Below are 20,550 nucleotides of genomic sequence, written 5' to 3' on the forward strand. Positions count from 1 at the left end.
AAGGTCCTATTCCTGCCAGTTATGAAACCTGGGTTCATGAATTAAAATGTCTGGGTCTGTGAAGAGCATTAACTGCACGCGGGTATCATGTGCATGTGTATGAGGACTGGTCATACACGAGATACTGAAACCCAAAACACTGGAGGATTCTCTGTCGCACACAGTAGATGGTGAGCTGGTCCTCCTGAAATCCATCCGGTTTCCCGAACATACATATAAAAGGTGCATGCTCATCCCAAAATCCAACTTTACCTCTACCACCGGATTTTGTCCTAGGTCACTATTTGTTCTGTATGCCCCAATAAACAGCGCCATGAAGATCCCTCCTAGTCGTGATCATGTCCCTTGTCCCTATACACTGACACCTTGCCTAGCATATACGTCACAGTATGCCTATTAGAGAAAGTGATCACTACTCACCTCTACGCCCCTATAGTCTGCATTTGGATCCTTGTGCGAGTCACTTGTGAGCTGTAAACACACTTACACAATGGTGAAATAAATTAAGATGGGGATACAAGGCGTCACGACCACGCCAGAGGCATAAACCGAGATGAAGCGAGATAACAGCACATGCGGCTGACAAATGATTTCCTAAGATTCCTATGATTTTACTAAGGGCCTGGCAGGTCGTGAGGATTATAAGGCCCGGGTTAGCACTCTGTGCTTTTTATGCACTGCCTGACATAAAAGGTCACCGACTGCACCGTGTGAACATTCATCATTGTGATGAGACGCGATTAGCCGCCAAACACTGCAATAGTTGGCCCAGGTGGTTATAGCGACAATAAACTCAACATTTGTCAGCATTAGACAGCGATATAGATGACAAAGCAAGCGAGCGCCTGCTCAGAGCCAGTGAATACAGCAATCGCTGCTAAGACCGCACCACACAATGCAGAAGGAATCACAAGGAACAAATGTATGGCAGTATTAGCACTGGGACCAATCCACAGGATAGGAGGTAAGGGTCTGATCGCAGGAACAAGGGGTACCTAGCAAACACTCCATCTCCCAAGCCATAAACCAGTTAGGTTTGGTTTTGCAGACCGTATAAAGTCATGGGTCTAAACTTCACCTAAAAACATGGACAGAAGCGCTGCCTGAACAAGGGAACCCCAACTGCTGGGTAACTACAAACCTGCCCCATAAGGTAAATTATCACCGCTATGGTTTAATCCCCTAGACCCTAGTAATCCGCATCTGTATCTCTTCGCTGTCCTGCAGGGATGATGTGCCGAACATGAAGGTGACTACCGTACCCAATCCATGACCTCAGCTGTCATATCCATACACCTATGTGAAGGATATAATCATGTAATGTATGGAAAACATTGTTATCCTTAAAATCTGAATGCTAGATAAAGTTGAAACTGGTATAATGTTATATGATAAGATGGCGCCTGCATCCAGGACGGGTGCAAGAAAAACAAATGCTTGGCTTGCTGCCAGAAGACCGCTCCCCAAGGTTACCACGCAGGAGCGGGAGTAGCTGGCTATATATGGAACTGCTTAAAATTTTTCTGTTTGATTGATATGTCTCATACCAATCAGGAATGAATATGAAAATGTACATTGTTGTTCTATCACTTCCTTCCTCTGCTACTATTTAACCCCACATTGTTTTTATAAAAGCGCGTCAGTATTTCCTTCTTGGTTGAGAGAGGAACGAATACCAACATAGTGTGTCTGGTGTCATGTCCTCACTGCTGGCACTCAGCCTATTAATTAGGACCACGACAGTTACCCAGTACTATTGGTCAATTAGTCATAAACACGGCTTAGACCTCATCACCTGCATCACTAATGAGGCCAGCGAGTGGCTACAAGAAGGTCACGTTTGGATACCACATGCCATCGCAACAGGGATGAAGACAAACCAGCAGAGACTCTTGGAATTAGCCTGCGTCATATGGTTGACGTCTAAAAATGGATGAACAGCGCTGTCCACGTCTGCTCTGACCCGTCAAGCATCACGACCCCAGGGGATCCTGACTAACTAAGGCCTTGTTGGTTATGATCATGTGGCCTTGCCCAGAAGAAAATATATAAACCGATTCCCTGATAGATTCTCTTTGAAGGGTTTTTCAGGGCAATATGGGACACTAAACTACCCACAAGACCGAGATTTATAGTCCCAAATCACCGGTATAACACAATTCATGGCCGCATTAGAAAAAAAACAAGTTTTATACTCCCCCTATCAGCTGCATACCGCACACTGGCACGGATCTTCAATGCAGCCAGAGGAGTACACCACGACTCTAGTGCACATGTGCAGTGACGTCGGGCGGCTGTACATCTCTGGCTTCACTGAAGAACAGCGCAGGCAGTCTATAAGGATAAGTGGTTTAGTGTCCCCCATAGCCCTGACAGGTTCCCATCAAGGTTGAGCCCATCTGCAGGTTCCTTTTATCTCTTTCCATTTTCAGTTTATGGAATCAGAGTCTTGTTGATGTTGCTGCACTTCCTTTCTTTGTATTAGTCATGCGTTATATCTGTTATTGTGCTCCGGAGCCGTCAGCACTTGTTTACCGAGCGCCTTCTATGAACTCTTCGGAGATTTTGCTCTTGCACTTTGTCAGGTTTCTATTGGTCTTTGATGGAGAAAGCAGTATTGTGTGCGTGTTCAATTTTATGTCATACATTACAAAACCCCCAAAAAGAAAGTTGATGGATCCATTATAATTCAATAAGATCTGTTCCCGGCTGCTGTGACAACTGTATAAAGTACATTAATGTCACTCAAAATGCAAATAAACACAGGTGCACGCATAGAAATATGCACATTTACTTTTCTCAGACAACAAGACTTTCCTTAGACTTTAGATAGCTGGACTAAGCGTGCCTGTGTCACTGAGGAGAGAACCGCCATGGTGGTAGCTTAGAGTGCCTGCCACATCTTAAAGGACCTTTGTTAAAGAAGTTTTCTAGGCTTAAAGGGATCCTATCATTGGATACCCTTTATTTCTCCCTAAGACGTAGGAATAGCCTTAAGAAAGTCTACTCTTCTCCTACCTTTAGATGTCTTCTCCGCGCTGCCATTCGGTATAAATCCCGGTTTTCGTTGGTATGCAAATGAGTTCTCTCGCAGCACTGGGTGCGTCTCCAATGCTGCCAGAGAACTTTCCGGCGACGCCTCCATCTTCTTCTGGAACGCCCTCTCCCTGCATGTTCTTCCGTCCTGGGTTTCAATCTTCTAGGCTTTGGGCCTAGCCAACTGCACATGCCTGGGCCACAAGAAAATGGTCGCTTACACTGTAAGCAGTCATTTTCTTGTGGCCGCTTACACAGTAAGCTGGTGTAAGCAGCCATTTTCTTGTGGCCCGGGCATGTGCAATCGGCTCTGCCCGAGGCCTAGGAGATTGAAACCCAGGACTGAAGAAGATGCAGGGAGAGACCGTTCCAGATGAAGATGGAGGCGTCGCTAGAGAGTTCTCTCGCAGCATTCGGGACGCCCCCAGTGCTGTTTCAGCACAGAGGACCGCCCCCAGTGCTGTGAGAGAACTCATTTGCATACCGAAGAAAACCGGGATTTCTACCGAACGACAGAGCGGAGAAGACATCTAAAGGTAGGAGAAGAATAGCCTTTCTTAAGGCTATTCCTATGTGTTAGTCAGAAAAAAAAATCCTATATGATATATATACTGTATTGGATAGTCTTAGATTGACACCTGGGCTCCCTGCCGATCAGCTGTCTGAAGATTACAGCTTTAGGGTGAGTGTTGCAGTCTTTTCATCATTTACAAAGCACAATGGTATATCTCTGTATGGGAAAATGCCCTCAGTCTCACAACTTAAATCAATAAATTTGAATGGGACTGATCTGTGAACAAACCATGTGACTGAAACATGACGTCACATGGTATAGGAAATTGAAGCAGCACTTAGATAAGTCTACTTTCGCTTGAAACTGCTGACCCATGGAGTTCTGTGCGTCAGACGCCAGATAATCTCCAATCTCCATTTCCAGAATCAGTAACTCCATAGGGCGGATTCACATCTACACACGATCTCTGCTTTGTGGGTGTCCATCTTCTGCCAGAGAAACTGGACAGGAGACGGAAACCCGGCAGTCAGTGTCCACCCGTGAGCGTTTTGTGGCCTCCGATGCGAAACAGTTTTTTTTGTTTTTTTTAACCAGACACAAAGTTCTGCATGTCTGGTTAAAAAGAACGGTTTCGCCACGGACAGGCAGAAGACACAGACGGGCGGACACTTTGCAAACCCATTCAAATGAAGGGGTTTGAAAACTGACTGCCGGTTTACATCTCCTGTCCAGTTTCTCGGGCAGAAGACGAAAACCTGCAAAGCGGAGACCGGGCGACAAAGGGTGACATAAGAAGGGACATCCCTTATGACGACCGATCTTCACCAATCCCAGGCCACAGCAGCGACCTCTTCACAACCAGCATGACACTGCAGATATCAGTCAGGGCCTGGGAGCTACCAACACTGGGTATGGTAGACCTTGCAACTCTTTCACTCATGGTAGCGAATGGAGTTACATTCAAACCAGAGGGTGCTGCAACAGTCACAAAAAAGTCAAAGTAGGTTCGATTGTGACTAAGAGTCACAGCACCCTAATACAATTCCTTGTTGCTGACAACTGTTGCCCTGAATATTTGCCCATTACAGAAGATGCAGAATATAAGACGCACAAGCAAAATTCTGCTCTTTTCAAAACGCGACTTCTATTCTGAAGAATATGACATATTTGATAGCTAGAATGTACACACGCACTCCTGTAAGAGCAGATCAGACACAACAATGTGCACTTTTGGACTGGTGACTCCTGCTGCTGCTGTAAAAAGGAGATATAGATGTGCCGAGGGCGCCACCAAGTGTCTTCAGCTAGAATAACAATCGGCGCTGACAAGTGAAGGCGCATATACATCACCGGAGAAAAATTTCTATGCTGCAATAATAAATCTGTAAATAAAATCCAGTGGCATCTAAACAGTGATAAATCTGTCACCCTGCCGATGCATTGCTGCAAGCGAGTGACAAATCACTGCGCGGCGCTCACTTAAGGCGTAAAAAAAAGTGGTTAAATGGAATTCTGCGCCTTATTTCATTTCCAATGGGTTGCAAGCAACAGGGAAGTTTAACCCATTCACAGCCACAAAGGACACCGGGTGCCCGTGTTGAACAGACCACAGTCTATAGAAAGGAGCTGGAAACGCTTACCTGGATACGATGCTGGAGCCATTATACAGGTCGCTGGCGTAGGAGAGGGTGGCGAGAGGACGCACAGAATTATATCGGGTGAATTTGGATAAACACTCCTGAAACTCATCCAGCTGACTCACCGTCCGGCTCTCGTCTGTGCAGGGGAAAGAAAGAAGCCCAAATGTAAGAATAAAACCACAATACCAAGTTGGCGTACATCATAACCATTTACTAGTGGGCCGCGGGACGTGAGGCACTGCACCCTAGTACCTGGCACCGTCCTACTCTAAGGCATAGGCAAGGTTATTATACCCATACATTGGACTTGGTATCATTGCTTAGCCCATGTACTTCAACAGGACTGAACTGCAAAACAGGTCACGTGACTGATGAAGGCGACGTCGCTTGCTGAATTGCTGCTGCCACGTCGATCAGCTGATCTGTTTGGGCCCAGGGTTCAGACCCAAGGATAGCTCATCCATCTTTTTGTCTTGGAAAACACCTTTCCATCTCGTTTTTTTTCTTTGCTGCATATTGATTTGTGTTAAGGGGATATCATCACTCCTTAGGGAGAGACCACCATTTAGGTGTGTGGAGTCTTATTAAGCCATTTGCGTTCCACTGTGCAAAGGAACATGGGAAGAATATGCAAATCTGTCTTCCATCATGTAATTAGGAAGACAGTGCCTCAGTCATGCAGCCCAATAGAGGGCGCTCCCTTTAACATCATGCCCGACCTTCCCAGAGGCCTTTGCTGCAAAGATGTGGGATTTTACCAAGTACAGTCTCTCAGCCAAGGACAGTCGATTCGATCTATTTGGATCTCTTCAGCCTGGCGTAGAGAAGACTGACTTGGCAGAGGTGAGAGGCTTCTAGACAGGGTTAAGGGGATATTGTCACTCCTTAGAGAGAGACCACCATTTAGGTGTGTAGAGTCTTATTAAGCCATTTGCGCTCCACTGTGCAAGGGATCATGGGAAGAATATGCAAATCTGTCTTCCATCATGTAATCAGGAAGACAGTTTGATTTGTGGTATGTTTACAGAACTCCGTGATTATTATATTGTAGCAGCGTCTAGGTTATGGGAACCCCTTTATGATCTCTGGATATTGAAATCTAAATGATAAAATAAATACTATTTCCGCCAATGTCTGAGCAAGTACTCTAGGAACTAAAACCACAGTAATATCCGTCCAGCCTCAGAACTTGTGTACGTGTCCAGCACCTGCTTGCTAAGAGATCTGTAACTATGACCAAATCCATAAATCACGGAGACGATTACAGCAAATCTGCCCGTAGTTCAAAGGAGGCCATGTACTAAATAGGCCGTATCAGCCCAGATGTGCAGCCGGTGGCGGATTTATAACAATCCATTCCACGTTCAGCGGTGCGAGCAGGAGAAATTGGAAACAGAGAAGTGGCTGGGACTAGATAGGATAAAGTAGTCAGTATGCAAACACTGAGGGGGGGAAAGGGCAGGATTAGGGCTGCAACAGGGCACCTGCAGGCTGCAAGTACAAAGCATCTGCTCCCTTGTTCTGTTCTAGTCACATCCTAATCGCATTACCCAAAGTTACTGAAAGTACGGCGTGTCCAGAAAAGCTGGATCAGACAGATGCGGAGCTTGTGTAATCCTTACATAGGGCAGAACAACTTCCAGCTGCAAAACTAACAAAAGGGCAGTGGTGAAAGTGAACGCAACTCCAGAGCCTAGTCCATGTGCACACCTCTTTTAATAGTAAGAAAACATTGAAAAGCTCATTACGTTCCTGGTTTGGCTGCAATCTTTATTGCTGTTGGTAGAATGAAGGATTCCTCTCTTCTGCCAGCAGATGTCACTGTTCAGCCAATTACCTTTAAGGGCTTGTCTAATAAAAACTATGGAAACAGTGACCCTCGCAGGCCGCAGGGAGAAATACTCGAAAGAAGACAGAACCGGCATGGAAGCTGTGAAGGGTCGGGGTCTCTTCATATATCTGAAGATTGCTGGGATTTGGTGTATCCTGCTAAGTATTGCACATGAAGAGCGGAGTCAAAGTCTGTAGGAGTGGTCAGTGACATTCGAGAAACCAAAAGTACCAACGTACACGCTAGGTGAAACAAAAGTGCATGGAGCATACTGGGAGTTGTAGTTTTACAACAGGTGAAGGTCGCTGACCCCTACCCTACAGGTCGCACACTAACTTGGGTTCTGCCCCAAAGCTTCCGCCCCTCTAGAGCAAGGTCACCAGCCGTGATTAAGGAAAGAAAAACTTTAGGATTTACTAAAAATTGGCAGCTTTAAAATTGAATTTTGCATTAAACTGAAATACCGTGCTGTCGTTACCAATTTAATGTGCAGTGAAATTGGTGACCACAGTATGTGGACCCTAAAAGGAAGTCTGTAAGCACAACCCATCCCTGCAGGAAGTCTGTAAGCACAACCCATCCCTGCAGGAAGATGCATGCACACTTGGTCCATATGGGGTGCAGCAATTGCTCAAATGCTCTAGTTTATGACCCGTCTTACTCTATCAAAGATCGTTTTATGCATCCATTACTGGGAGAATGGGCAGAGGTTGTGTACATGTCTGACATGATGAGTTATAGGAGACTTCAGAGGACAATTCACACTGGCAGGATAGTGTGTTCCTACCTGACACGCGAGCCATCCTGGTAGAGAAGTAGCACTGCTCCAAGTCTTCAAAATGTGCTGTGAGACGTTTCCGGCGGGACGCCAGCGTACTGTTATACCACGGCTGCTTTTTTGTCTGTGTGCGAGAACGGGAAAGATTAAAGATCAGTACAGCGCCACTGAAAGGTCAAAGAGATGCCCACAAAAGGAACTCGGCGGATGATAACATCGCAGGGATGAAGGGCGCCCCGCTCATCTCTGTCTGACCCCAATGGCCTCGCTACTAATTATACCCGTGATGGCGAACCTATGGCACAGATGCCAGAGGTGGCACTCAGAGCCCTCTCTTTGGGCACCTATCTGTGGAGCAGATTATACTGTGTGGGGGCCACTGTGGACAGATTGTACTGTGTGGGGGCTACAACTGCAGTTACATGTGGAGACCGATGAACCGCACTGACTAGAAAGGGGTCTGTCTCTTTAAAACTGAAACCAGTGGACAAAAATGGTCACCCATGCAGGAGTTTTTCGCACACCAATTTTAGACGGATGCTGTATCATAGACCCCGGCAGAAAACAGAGTTCATTACAGTAGAGAACTGGCGCTCACCGACTATGACAAATAACCCCACAATGGCCTAAAACTTAAACTTATTTGCACCACAAGTAACAGGACCCTGCTGGAAATTCAGACAAATAAAAAGTAACTTGTTAGGAGCAGAAAACCCTGACAAAAGGAAAGGACGTCTGGTCAAGTATTGAGAACAGCAAAAAAGAACTTATAACTAGAGATGAGCTAGTATTATTCCAAACGGCCGTTTCGAATCGCACGCACCCATAGGAATGAATGGAAGAAGCCGGCACGCTGATTTTGCCGGCGGCCGGACGCTTATCCCCCTGCGCGCTGGCTGCGTTTATTCATTCCTATGTGTGCATGCTATTCGAAACAGAAGTTTTGAATAGTACTCGCTCATCTCTACTTATAACATCAAGTTGATCTTTACCATACAAATTACAAAGAAAACCCCTTACTTGTGAATTGCCACTGAATCCAGGCGGCTGGCTGTATTCTGTGGAGTCTATTATACTACTGTAGAAAAAAGAAAAATGAGGTTAATATAGCTTAGTCATTCAGAATAAGTCCGAGGCTACACATTGCAAAAGCTGGGATTTTGGGGCTCAAAACTGCAACAGAGTTTGCAATGTGTGCCCGCAGCCCTAGTGTACACTGACATGCAAAAGGGATCTAAAAGAACAAATATCTTCATCTGTAAATCCAAAGGTAAATTAAGTGGAGGGGAGAGGAGACAGGAGGCAAGGTGAAATCCTGAGATTGGAATAACTCCTTCAAATGGCTATCTTTTCAGACAACTTTGCCTAATTTCATAGAGCGTATGATTCTGATTCTGTACTTTAAATATTCTGATTCTGCTTGAAAAACCTCCCTAACGCCCCACGTTGCAGAAACGCAGCTTTTTTTGTTGCAGATTTTGCTGCTTTTTTTGAGCCAAAGTCTGGAGTGGATTTAACAAAAGGGAAACATTCAAGAGCTTTCTTTATATCTTCCATTCCTTTTCAATCCACTCCAGACTTTGACTCAAAAAACCACAGCAAAACCTGCAAAAAAAAAAAAAAAAAAAAAGAAGCCGTGTTTCCACAACGCGGGGCCTTTGCCTAAATGTTCCTGTCACTAGATGTCTCCCTTCTAGCTAATTTACACTTGAGTTCTTTGTTGCCAGAGAATTTCATCCGTAGAGGAAAGATCAATCACAGCAAGTTGAGCTGTGATTGATCTTTGTGCTGTTGAGCTTTTTCCTCTTCACACGGTGAATGCAGATGGGAGGGGTTGATTCTCCTCAAAGCAGTTCTACAAACTGCTCTGTGTAATGGACTGAAGACCCTGAACATCTCACAACTTACAACATAAGAAAAGTATTCCGTGTACTTGTATTTACTACCAGCTGCCTGTGTTATTACCAAAGGGATATTATCCACAGACAACAAGCCGTTTTACGGATTGTGCTTGGATTTTTTTTCCTTGTGTTTTAGCTGCATGCATTTATAGTCCATAGTTCCTGGATCTCCTATATAATAATCACTTGAGCTTTTCTCAGCTATGATATTGCTATTGTACAGTTACTCCTAGCAAAATGGCGGAACAGCATCAGTAATGGAATGGGGGGGGGGGGGGAGGTTAGACTGCTCCTTATTATTATGTTCCTATTATTATTGGTGGAGATGAGAGAGTACTATTCAAAACTCCCGTTTCAAATAGCACGCACCCATAGGAATGAATGGGCGCAGCCGGCACGCAGGGGGGTTAAGCGGCCGGCCGCCGGCAAAGCCAGCGTGCCGGCCGCTTCCATTCCCTCCTATGGGTGCGTGCTATTTGAAACGGCCGTTCCGAATGGTGCTCGCTCCTCTCTAAATTATTAGCAGCAAAAAAACTGACAGGACACTATGTATGGAGACTTATATACAGTCATAAAACAGACAGCATGGCAAAACCCTGGAAGTGTTTCAACTTTTCATGAAAACTCAGGTACTCTTTAGGGGTGCACCACTAAAATCAATCTCATGTACTACATAACTATGGCAGTGACAACAGCGCTGGACATTTGTCCAGTCTTTTGTCAAAGATCCTTAGAGTTATCCTCTCTCCAGTCAGCGCTAGCTCTTAGCAGGGAGCAAAAGATTGCAATAGATTAGACAACAAAAAGAGACTTCAGGTTTCGTGTGCATTAACCCAAGACATCTCGCAGGAACACGCTGACTGGCCCTTGGACTGAATGAGAGAGCGATGGAGTAATGGTACAAGAGCAAACCGAAAAATGATGAAAGATCTCAGGGCAGATTAAACAAAGTCTCATCTTCCTATAAAATAGCACTGCCGGCTGCAAGGACAGATAGCTTTCCCATGGCAGAGGAAACTGTAATTGCACAATGCCTAGTTATATACAGACATGGCAGCAAGTGCCATTTGTAAAGCGGCATCTTCCTTTTCAGGAAGAGTTGTCCATCAACCCCGGACGTATTAGAGGAACATAGAGACAAAGCATCGGATTGATCTGACGCCTTCACGTTTTATTTATCTGGCAGAGGCTAGCTGTTCTGTACACACCAGAGGAGCGGCAGGGACAACCACTTCTACCATCAAAGTAGATCCCGGCATTGATTTAAGACTTAGAACGTGTCATCGGAGACTAGAAATAGATGCGAGTCGTCTCTGGGATCTCAGGCAAGGCTGAACTACGCTTCCCAGAATTCAGGACATCGTATGAAGCAATAAAGAGGAAGCTGTAGAGACACGGCAAAAACTAGATGTGGCCAGTCCCTATAGACTAGGATTACAAAGGTCCCCAGTTACTGAACACCCCCAGGCAAAGGGCTATAAGCTGTAGGGGACCCTGACAGCAAGTGTTAAACCTCTCCGCCAAGGCATCACATGGGAAACAAAGCAATATAAAGTGAGAAATGAATCAATGGGCTGTTCATGTAAGTACATCATTTGTTCTGCACCTTGCTCACTTTTTGTGAAGGTGGACGGCACGGCACAGAAGACAAGACATGGAGACCCTGGCCAGATATTTATTGAAGGTGAAGTTATAGAGGAAATCTGCGCTAGATCCTGAGTGGCAGAGTTGCACTTTGGTGCAAGGGAGTGTACTTGACTTAATACAAGGCTCCTGCCTCTTCATAAACCAAGCGCACCTTGCAGCAGTTGAGGACTTTAAGAATTCTGCAGGAAACTTCAGCCTTCATCGCATATGCACTACCCACTGCAAAGTGTACGGACCTTGGCTAAATCGGAGAAATGCGCGTGCCCCATTAGTACCACGTGTTTGAGACATTAAAGCACCAGTGCATAGAGAGATACTGGTGGTTTATGCTCTCGGGTTCCTTTTTGAAAGAACATGTCGACAGGAGTAAGATATTGAAGACCTATCCTTAGCATAGACCAATCTTCGGCTCTAAAGCTGCAAACTACAACTCCCAGCATGCGCCATTCGCTTCTACGGGAGTTCCAAGAACAGCAGAGCAAGTATGCATGCTGGGAGTTGTAGTTTTGCAATAGCTGGGGTGCCGAATGTTCCCTACCCCTGGCATAGACCATCAATATTAGATTGGTAAAGTCTGACACACAAGACACCCATAGACCCGCTGTTTAAAGAGCATGTAGTTCTTCGTGAGCTCCATCTCCTCTCCCCAGGCCAGTGATGATACGCCCATTGGTCACATGCCCATGCAGAAGCTGTGAACTATTGTAATCAATGGGGTCAAGGTACAATACCAAACCAAACCACTATACAATGTACGGCAGTGAAGAGTCCACAAAACTTGTCCAAATGCTGCACCCTATGTGAGGGGATTCCAGGTGTCAGACCTCCAATGAACTGATATTAGTGACCTATCCTAAGAAAAGGGATCAATATTCCAGTCCAGAGGACCCCTTTAAAGAGGACCTTTCATGCCCCCTAACATATGCCATGTTACATATCGTTACAAAGCTGACCGTGGGTCGGATTCAGTGCCCTGTCAGTTTTGCAGATTGTGCCTCCGTGCCAGAGATATCAACACCATCGGCATTGATAACCCTTCACTGTCAGAAAGGCAGTGCAGCGACATGGATACTGAAACTAATGGCACCAATATCTCCGCCACCGGGGCACAGACCTGAATATGTAACATGTCAAGCATTATGATTTTGCCTATTACAAGGTTTACCATTAGATCAGATTTCCACATGAGCTGATTTTCGCCATCTCCCTTCTATCAGATGTAGATTCTCTTGCGTGTTGCTCTGACTGACACACGTACGATCTGGCGAGGTCTCAGACCCCTTTGCCTCAGCACAATCTATTTTAGTACTAAGATACTTGTCCCAGGTGAGGAATAAATTTACTCCTGTCACATTAACATAAAAGCAAAGAGACTGCGATGAGGACGCCGATCGCTCATGTCAGTCTGTGAGAAGAGGAGAAGAAGAAGAGAAGAGATTACCTGTGTGATGGGGAAGGGGCTTCAAACTGTGGCACGGTGCTGTCCTCACTGCGGGGGGAGTATAAGCCGCTCATCTCCTGCCACACAAAGACATTTCCATTTACAAGCAAAAGTGACAACCTACACCAGAATAGACCAGTATTACACATGGCCGTTACTAGCAAGAAAAAAAGAACATCCCTGCAATTGAAAAGGATTTGTCATCCCCAGGACACGTCGGCCATTCCTATGGATAAGCTCTTAGGGTGTTACTCTGTTATTCCTCCTGGATAGATCTTTGAACGAATGGGTGGAAGTACATATTCACACTACCATTAATACAGTCTACTGTTGTCATTGTCACATGGGGAAGACGTTAAAAAGACAGACACTAGGCACAAAGAAGTCCATCTGCACCTGACTTTACGTCTGCTGATCTCCTATGGTGATGGACGAGAGCAATAGACATAAAATAATGGTAGCGTAACTGCACCCTGATAAGTCCCAATACAGTCAGGAACTAACAACATGGACTGGAAAGTATCAGTCAAGTTATTCATAAGTCTCTAGGAATAAGAGGAACGTCATAATGCAAGGTTATGGTCATATTGCTATATCAGGAGACCCATGCATTAATGTTAGAGGTATTGCCATTGCAAGCGCCCAAGAGGAGGCCCCTTCATGTACAGTGCCCTGGGTTCTTTGCAACCAATGGGGTCACCAAGGGGAGCATTCAGGACACTACATGAAGTGGATGCCTCCTGGGCATGTGCAAGTAGGAGCATTAATATGTGCGTGAATGCAACCGGCATGGCCACCCAATCAAGGTATGCCGACAATCCTGTATATAGTCCGGTATATAGCACTGTAAGCAGTTTTGAGAGGTTAAAATCGCTGAACAGATTCCTCAAGGATGCATTCACACGGAGGAAAATGGTGGAGTGGAATTTCAGCGCTGAAAAAAAAAAAAAAAAAAAAAAGCCTTCCATTGACTTCTGCTAGCAGACAAAAAAAAAACCATTGGAGTCAGAGACTTTTTTTTCAGCATTGAAATTCCACACCAAATTCAGTGCCATTTTTCTCCGTGTGGATGCGTCCTAAAGGAGATCCTCAGTGACGCGGGGAGCCGGGGGTTGCTGCTGACAGGCGGAAGCTGCCTGAAGAAAGGGCAGCTCGCTTCTTTTATCCGCTAGTGGCAACATGCTGCTAATGGAAAAAAGTACGCTAGTGGTCTCCATAGGCGGATTTTGAGGCGAAATCCGCTGTCAAAATCCACCTCCTTGCCCCCATGTGAACTAGCCCTAAGGCTCCACGTTGCATAAACGCAGCTTCTATTGCTATGGTTTTTTTGAGCCAAAGCCAAGAATGGCTACAAAGGGACTGGGAAAAAGCTCTTATACGTCTCCCTTCTGCTCAATTCACTCCTGAGATTACAACTATGAACGATACACAAGTGTCTGATCTGGGGTTTTAGCGATGAGACCGGGAGAACAAGGGAATGTCCAAAGAGAGACAATCCCGTGTCCTCCTGCATGAATGAAGTGGCGGTTGAGTGCTGGCGCGGCCGTTCCATTTAACACCAAGGGACTGCCAATATAGTCAGGCATTTCCAGGCTTCTCTTTGGCACTCCCAGAGAGTTTATTTAAGGGGCAGTGGGCATGTGAGGCCTCAGCTTTGCTTTATTTACACAGGGTACAACCCCCCCCCCCCCCCACACACACACACACACATTCTTGTGACCCCACACTTATCAACGATCCTATGGATTGGACATAGCTTGAAATCTTGTGCCAACCAAAAAAACATGTCAATTTTGGCACCAGAGGTCAGGTAGTACAATCAACAGTTTTATTAAAATAGATTAAATATTTATTAATGAATAAAATTATTAGTTGTGTGTATCACTTTAAAAAAAAAAAAAAAACTAGAAATATTGCTTTTAATAGAGAAGGGAGGAAATAATAATAATAATAATATTTATTATTATTATTATTATTATTATTATTATTATTATTAGCCACTAGTGTGGGATCTACCCCCATGTAAAGCCACCTAAGCTTTGGAGCCAGATGTTAGCGGAGACATTGCCAAGAGCATCCGGGGTTGGACAACTTTAATGACGTCTCTCACCTCTACACGCTTTATGTCTTCCTCCACCACACTCAGCTCCTTCTGGATCTGCTCCAATTGCTGCGAGGTCAAGAAGAGAGAAGGAGACAAGAAAAACACTTTACAGCCTCGCGTCTCATCATCTACAGAGTTACATGATACATAAAACTAAGAGATCTGATGACAGAGAGAAAACAGGACATGCAAGATTTCATCAATACAAACTGTACAGTCCTGCGGAATAGGATGGCGCTATATAAATAGGAGCGGGGATTACATCTAAATGTAAGAGAAGAATAGCCTTTCTTAAGGTTATTCCTACGCGTTCAATGATAGGATCCCTTTAAACAATTTAATAGGAAATTTCTAAGGTTCCCAGGGCCTGTGCTTGGGATAGGAGAACCATATCAGAGTGGTGGGAAATAAGACTCATGGGCACCTCCATCTGTTTGCAGGGGCAATGGCGTTTGGGTAAAGCCTAGGCTGAGGCCCCACAGGCCGTAACGCATTGCGGTTCTTTCCGCTGCGCTTTCAACAGAAAGTTCGCAGAGTTTTCCTCCGCATGCAGTTACTATTATATCTACGGGAAAGCCGCCGGCGTTTCCGTAGATATAATTGACATGCTGTGATTTGCAAAGCCGCAACAGCTTTGCAAATCACAGCGTGTCCGCGCTGCGATTTCTTCTGCAAAGCGGGGATGGGATTTGCATGAATCCCATCCACTTTGCCTGGACTGTACAAAGCTGCGATTTTTCCCGCAGCGTCTCCACTGTGGGCATATCACAGCGTTTACGTCCCGTGGGGCCCCGGCCTTACTGTTTACAGGTACAGACAGGGCCATACTGCCCCTAGTGCCTGTGTGTGGTACGACAGCTAATTGAGGCCATGGCCCCTTCCAACAGCTGATCAGTTAGAGTGTGTCAGGAGTCAGCCCCCAACTAATCTGAAATTGATGACCTATCCCAAGGGTGCGCCATGACTATTAAGAGTCCTGGAAAAATCTATGTATGATGTCGAAGAAGACTGGATTCTCAGCTGTGAGGGGTCCCGATGTTGTATATACTCAATAATTGCAAAAAAAACATAAGACGTCGACCGATATCCATGACATATTCTCTGATCCTACAATGTGACCACCCCGCTATCACTTCCCCACCAGTCCAGTTTAGCGCCTGCAAAATCTGAAACCCATAAACAAATCCGCTGATTAAAAGTCGATGACGTCCGAAGCCAAAAAACGCAAGCAATTACAGCGCTCCATAGAAATATGCTTGGGGATGTTTACTCTCTACGACTCCGGGAACCCATCATTTGTGACTCAAACGCCGAGGAGGAATTCTGGGCCGTGACACGTCAAATATGGCCAAAACATATCATACGCACGCTCGGGCTTTCTTGGATGGAATAAAACGAGTGGGGTCCAAGGGTTCAGCGAGTCACCGGACGAATCCTGGATGGGGCCCTATCTTTCTAGAAAGGAATAAGCATCCTATAAATGCCAGAACTGGAAACCCAAACAGACACAAGACTATTTCCTAAAGCGGGGGGGGAGGATGTATAAAAAGTGAAATAAATAAAGTGAGGGGCTCGCTGTACGAACGTTATATCATCAGCACAATGTTTATCTCCAGGGGTGTAGAGGGAGTTTCTTTAGGTTATTTTCCTGCCAATATAAATATCATTTCAGCTTGGTCATTTGTTTTTAATTATTCTTGACCAAAACATAGGAAATATACGAAGTCGAAAAAAAAAAAAGGAGGGGGGGGTACAGGAGAAAACTTGGGAAGGAGGCAGGAGGTTATGCAATCTGTAATCCTGACAGATGAGAGACACCGAGCATGTTTAGCATCTCTTGACCCGATCAGAAAGTTATATCGCAAACTTCGTCAATGAAACTGCTGGAGTGACCGAGCGCCATCAACACTGGAGGTAATGACATGATGAGAAACGTGGCCTGACCTCATAAGACACGTTCCAAATAAACAAGCCCGATGTGTGAGGCCATCCGGTTAGGTTCGAATGGGGAAGGCAGGTTGTGAACGTTGGGGGTCACATAGACGTGGCTGGAGAGAGACAACCGATACAACGCCCTATGTGGTCCCACGTATGATTTCTGGATCAAACCCAGTCTGTTAAAGCAGCACTTACGCTTTCAGGGGGTTACGGCACAAAAGATATTAGACAATCGCAGGCTAAAGGATAATCAATAGGGTTGAGCCGATCTTGAGATTTCAGGATCGATTTTAAAATCCGATTTTCCGATCATTTTCCAGTCGATCCCGATCGAGAAATTTGCTCGATCGCCGATCGGAATCTGATATTTTCCGATCCCGATCGCTCAACCCTATTCATGTTATATACATGAGTAGGGTTGAGCCGATCTTGAGACAACCTCTGACCTCGATCCCGCCGGAAAATATCAGGATCGGAGTTCCCATCGCAAAATTTACTCGATTGCCGATCGGAATTCGATCTTTTCCGATCTCGATCGCGCAACCCTAATAATCAGCTTATTTATAGGGGTCAGACTACCAAATCCCATCCCAATCCTGCAGACATGCCCGGGCTGGACAGGATGCAACTGCGCTCCTGTTCACTTCAATAGGAGTGATAAAAATAATGCCATCCCCATCCCCCCCCCCCGAGAGAAGTTACCCTGGTCTGTGGGTGCCAGAAGCTTCTAGGGGACAGTAATAGGCGCTGCAATTCCCCAATAGCACTGCTATGGGATGGTCAGGGCAGCTGCACCCCTATTACTTTAATAGTCCGCTAGCACCACCAGCCCGCTAGCAGCTTCCAGCACCCATATGCTGCCAGGATAAGATAATGCTTTAATAGTCCCACCATGGGGAAATTCAGCTGATCTGTGTGGGGTCCGGGTGTCAGACCAAGACAGATCGCCTCCTCTGGATAGGTCAACGGTATGGAAAAACTATTTTGAAAACCCCCTTTAATAAAAGGAATCAGAGCAGGTGTCAGAGTCAAGAGATTTGGGCTAAGCCCTCCCCATCTGAAAGTTATAACACTCCCTTTCCCTTTCCAGTGCATCTGGACTAGCGACCTATAGGGCAGCACAAGGCTTCCAGGCATCCAGCTTTTTAAGGAATGAACAATCTGAAGTGCCACAATGAAAGCCCTGAAGAATCGGTCACATTCCTGTAGGTTAAATTTCACTTGAAAGCAAGAGGTCGCCTTCTAAAGTACAAGGGGAAAATGAAAATTTCCAACGGCGTGCATTTCCAGTATCAGACTACGGGTCCTTGCCATGTGACATTTAGGAATGGATCTGTGGAAAAACACTGTCCTATCGGCCTAAAATGGTTTTAGTGTGCACTCCGCAGCACCGACATAGGCAAAGTCTGAAAAAATAACGTAGCCATAATCTGACCCTGATGTTATAAATGAATGCAAAGGCCCTGGTACTTTCATATAGATGATCTATCGTTAGGATGAGTCACATCAGATCATGGCGTCCCGAAATTTAGGACCCAAAGATCAGCTGATAGAAGAGGCTGCGGCTGCGGACTGTATTGCAAAGTTTTGGGGATTTTCTTAAATAGGCAGCACCATTCTACCCACTTCCAAAAGTCATTGAAATACGGATTCACTCCATTTCTCTTACTCCATGTGCCAAGGAGATCAGTGTTAGAGATTAGTCCTGCCGCCGTTTCATAACGTGCTCCTACCGGCGGCGCTGTGTACGCGGCTCAGAACTGAAGGGAGCTATAAAGTACACCAAGAAACCTCTGTGGAAACGAAGACTATTTCAGAGCGTCTGCATTTAACATTAAACCCCTATTACCTCTCGCTTATTCCGTCGAGCCACTTTCAGGAATTCCATCAGGATCTGAACTTGAGCAGCGTGCGACTCCTGCAGAGAGGGAAGATGGAAAAATACAATTTTTAACCTATACAGAGAGTCAAAAATCCTAAGCCTGGCGGCAGCTACAAACACGTCTGGGAGACAACAGCACGGCAGATATATTCACTTCTAAGGGTAATGGTGTCAGGGTATTCTCTAGTCCTGGGCTCATGCAAGCAAAACCTGTCCGTGACACTTAGTAAGGCATACAGACGTAATAGAGGTAAGGGTCCCAACTCAAAACCCCTTTCTAAAATTCGGCTCCAAATCTCCTGCAAACAGATATTAAAAAGAAACACAGCTACAGCTACTTACAGTGGCCTCAAGGGGAGACAGAGGCCTATTGGCAATGATTTACAACAAAACCATAGGCCGCTAAGCTCCCCCTAGTGGTGGCTGCAAGCAGCCAATTTTCAATTCTAAACCTATATCTATGCCATCTCTTCCTAATCTTGGGCCAGGAATGCATTTTCTGGAGCCTATTTCTGTTCTTTCTCTGGTGACGTCCGGATGTTGTTCACAGCAGCACATGTCCGACACTGGCAAACATAGCAGCAGAACATAACTAGGCCAGGGTCTAGACTAGATGGATTTCTTAGGGCTAGTTTACACGGGGGTTGTGACCGCATATTTTGGCCCCGATTTTGACGCGGGAAGCCGCGTCCGAATAGGATGAAAATGCGCCTGACACGACTTCCGACAGTTGCGGGCTTCCCTCTCCGGAGTAGACCCAAGTGAATGGACCTAGTCCGGAGGGTGCTGTCACGAGGCAGACGCTGCGGCTGAATCAGCTGCGGGAATCTGCCTGAAGAAGGGGCAGGTCGCTAGCAGTCTACATAGACCTCCATTGTGAGGGGGCAGATTTTGAGGTGGATTCGGCGTCAAGATCTGCCCCCTCTTGCCCCGTGTGAACGAGCCCTTACAAACGTGCCGTGTGAATTTCCCGCTCTCTGCTCCACGATTCCTGCAGCGTGTGTGAAATCTACAGTAACCATCGACTTACTAAAATCGTTTTTGGGGACTATAAGGCGCTTTCCAGGAAAAGCTTTGTATTGCACTAACACAAACTGTTGTTTGTCTGGAGTGGTTACAGTTCTGTGAAAAGAAATTCTTTGTAATAGGCAAGTTGCGTGCCGTGCGCAACAGGGGCAAACACCTCCAACTCTGCCAAGTCTGTGCAACTACTTCCACCGAGCCTAGACTGACTGTGCTTGCTTGTCCAGACATCACTGGTGAAATCTTGCACTTATGCTGGTCCGTGAACCATCGTCACATGTGCAGGAAGCTCGCGGCCCTGAATAACAACCACGGCACATGTAACACGGCCACCTGCCACTGCTGACAACTGAACAAGCAATTGCTTGTGGGGAATGGAACCATCACGGTTGCACTTGACAGGCAATAAAAGGCTTTTGGTCATCCAAAATTGCCTAAAAGATTAGTGATAAAGGACCGTCTATCTTTAGGACTTCCTGGAGCCCCATCAATGAAAGAAGCTGCAGCGCCCAGCAGCAGGGACAGCTCCATACCTTGTGTACTGGCTGTGGGTTAGGGATCATTCACATGAGGCAAGAGGGGGTGGATTTTGGCACCGAATCCTCCCCAGAATCCTCCCCCTCACAACAGAGGTCTATGTAGACCGCTAGCGTTCTTTTTTCCGCTAGTGGTTTGCTCCTGCAAGCGGAAAAAAGAAGCGAGCTGCCCTTTCTTCAGGCAGATTCCACCCTGCCTCGCGGCAGCACCCTCTGGACTAGGCCTACTCCAGAGCGGGAAGCTGCAACTGTCCCCAGCCCCGACTGTCCCAAGCCTCC

The 20,550-nt window shown here is 46.0% G+C and overlaps 1 protein-coding gene across 1 annotated transcript in view; it reads right to left on the reverse strand.

Moving 5' to 3' along the window:
• The window catches only part of COP1 (COP1 E3 ubiquitin ligase), a 133,656-nt gene that overhangs the window by 88,682 nt on the left and 24,424 nt on the right, over window positions 1–20,550 (reverse strand). Inside the window, exons 6-11 of the mRNA XM_075287108.1 lie at window positions 18,680–18,748; window positions 14,899–14,958; window positions 12,789–12,865; window positions 8,820–8,877; window positions 7,809–7,923; window positions 5,191–5,326 (exon numbers count right to left, since the gene is read on the reverse strand). Coding sequence (XP_075143209.1) covers window positions 5,191–5,326; window positions 7,809–7,923; window positions 8,820–8,877; window positions 12,789–12,865; window positions 14,899–14,958; window positions 18,680–18,748 — 515 coding nt within the window. The remainder of the gene's footprint in view (window positions 1–5,190; window positions 5,327–7,808; window positions 7,924–8,819; window positions 8,878–12,788; window positions 12,866–14,898; window positions 14,959–18,679; window positions 18,749–20,550) is intronic.

The sequence above is a fragment of the Leptodactylus fuscus genome, chromosome 9 (genome assembly GCF_031893055.1).
Source record: "Leptodactylus fuscus isolate aLepFus1 chromosome 9, aLepFus1.hap2, whole genome shotgun sequence".
Taxonomy (NCBI): Eukaryota; Metazoa; Chordata; class Amphibia; order Anura; family Leptodactylidae; genus Leptodactylus; species Leptodactylus fuscus.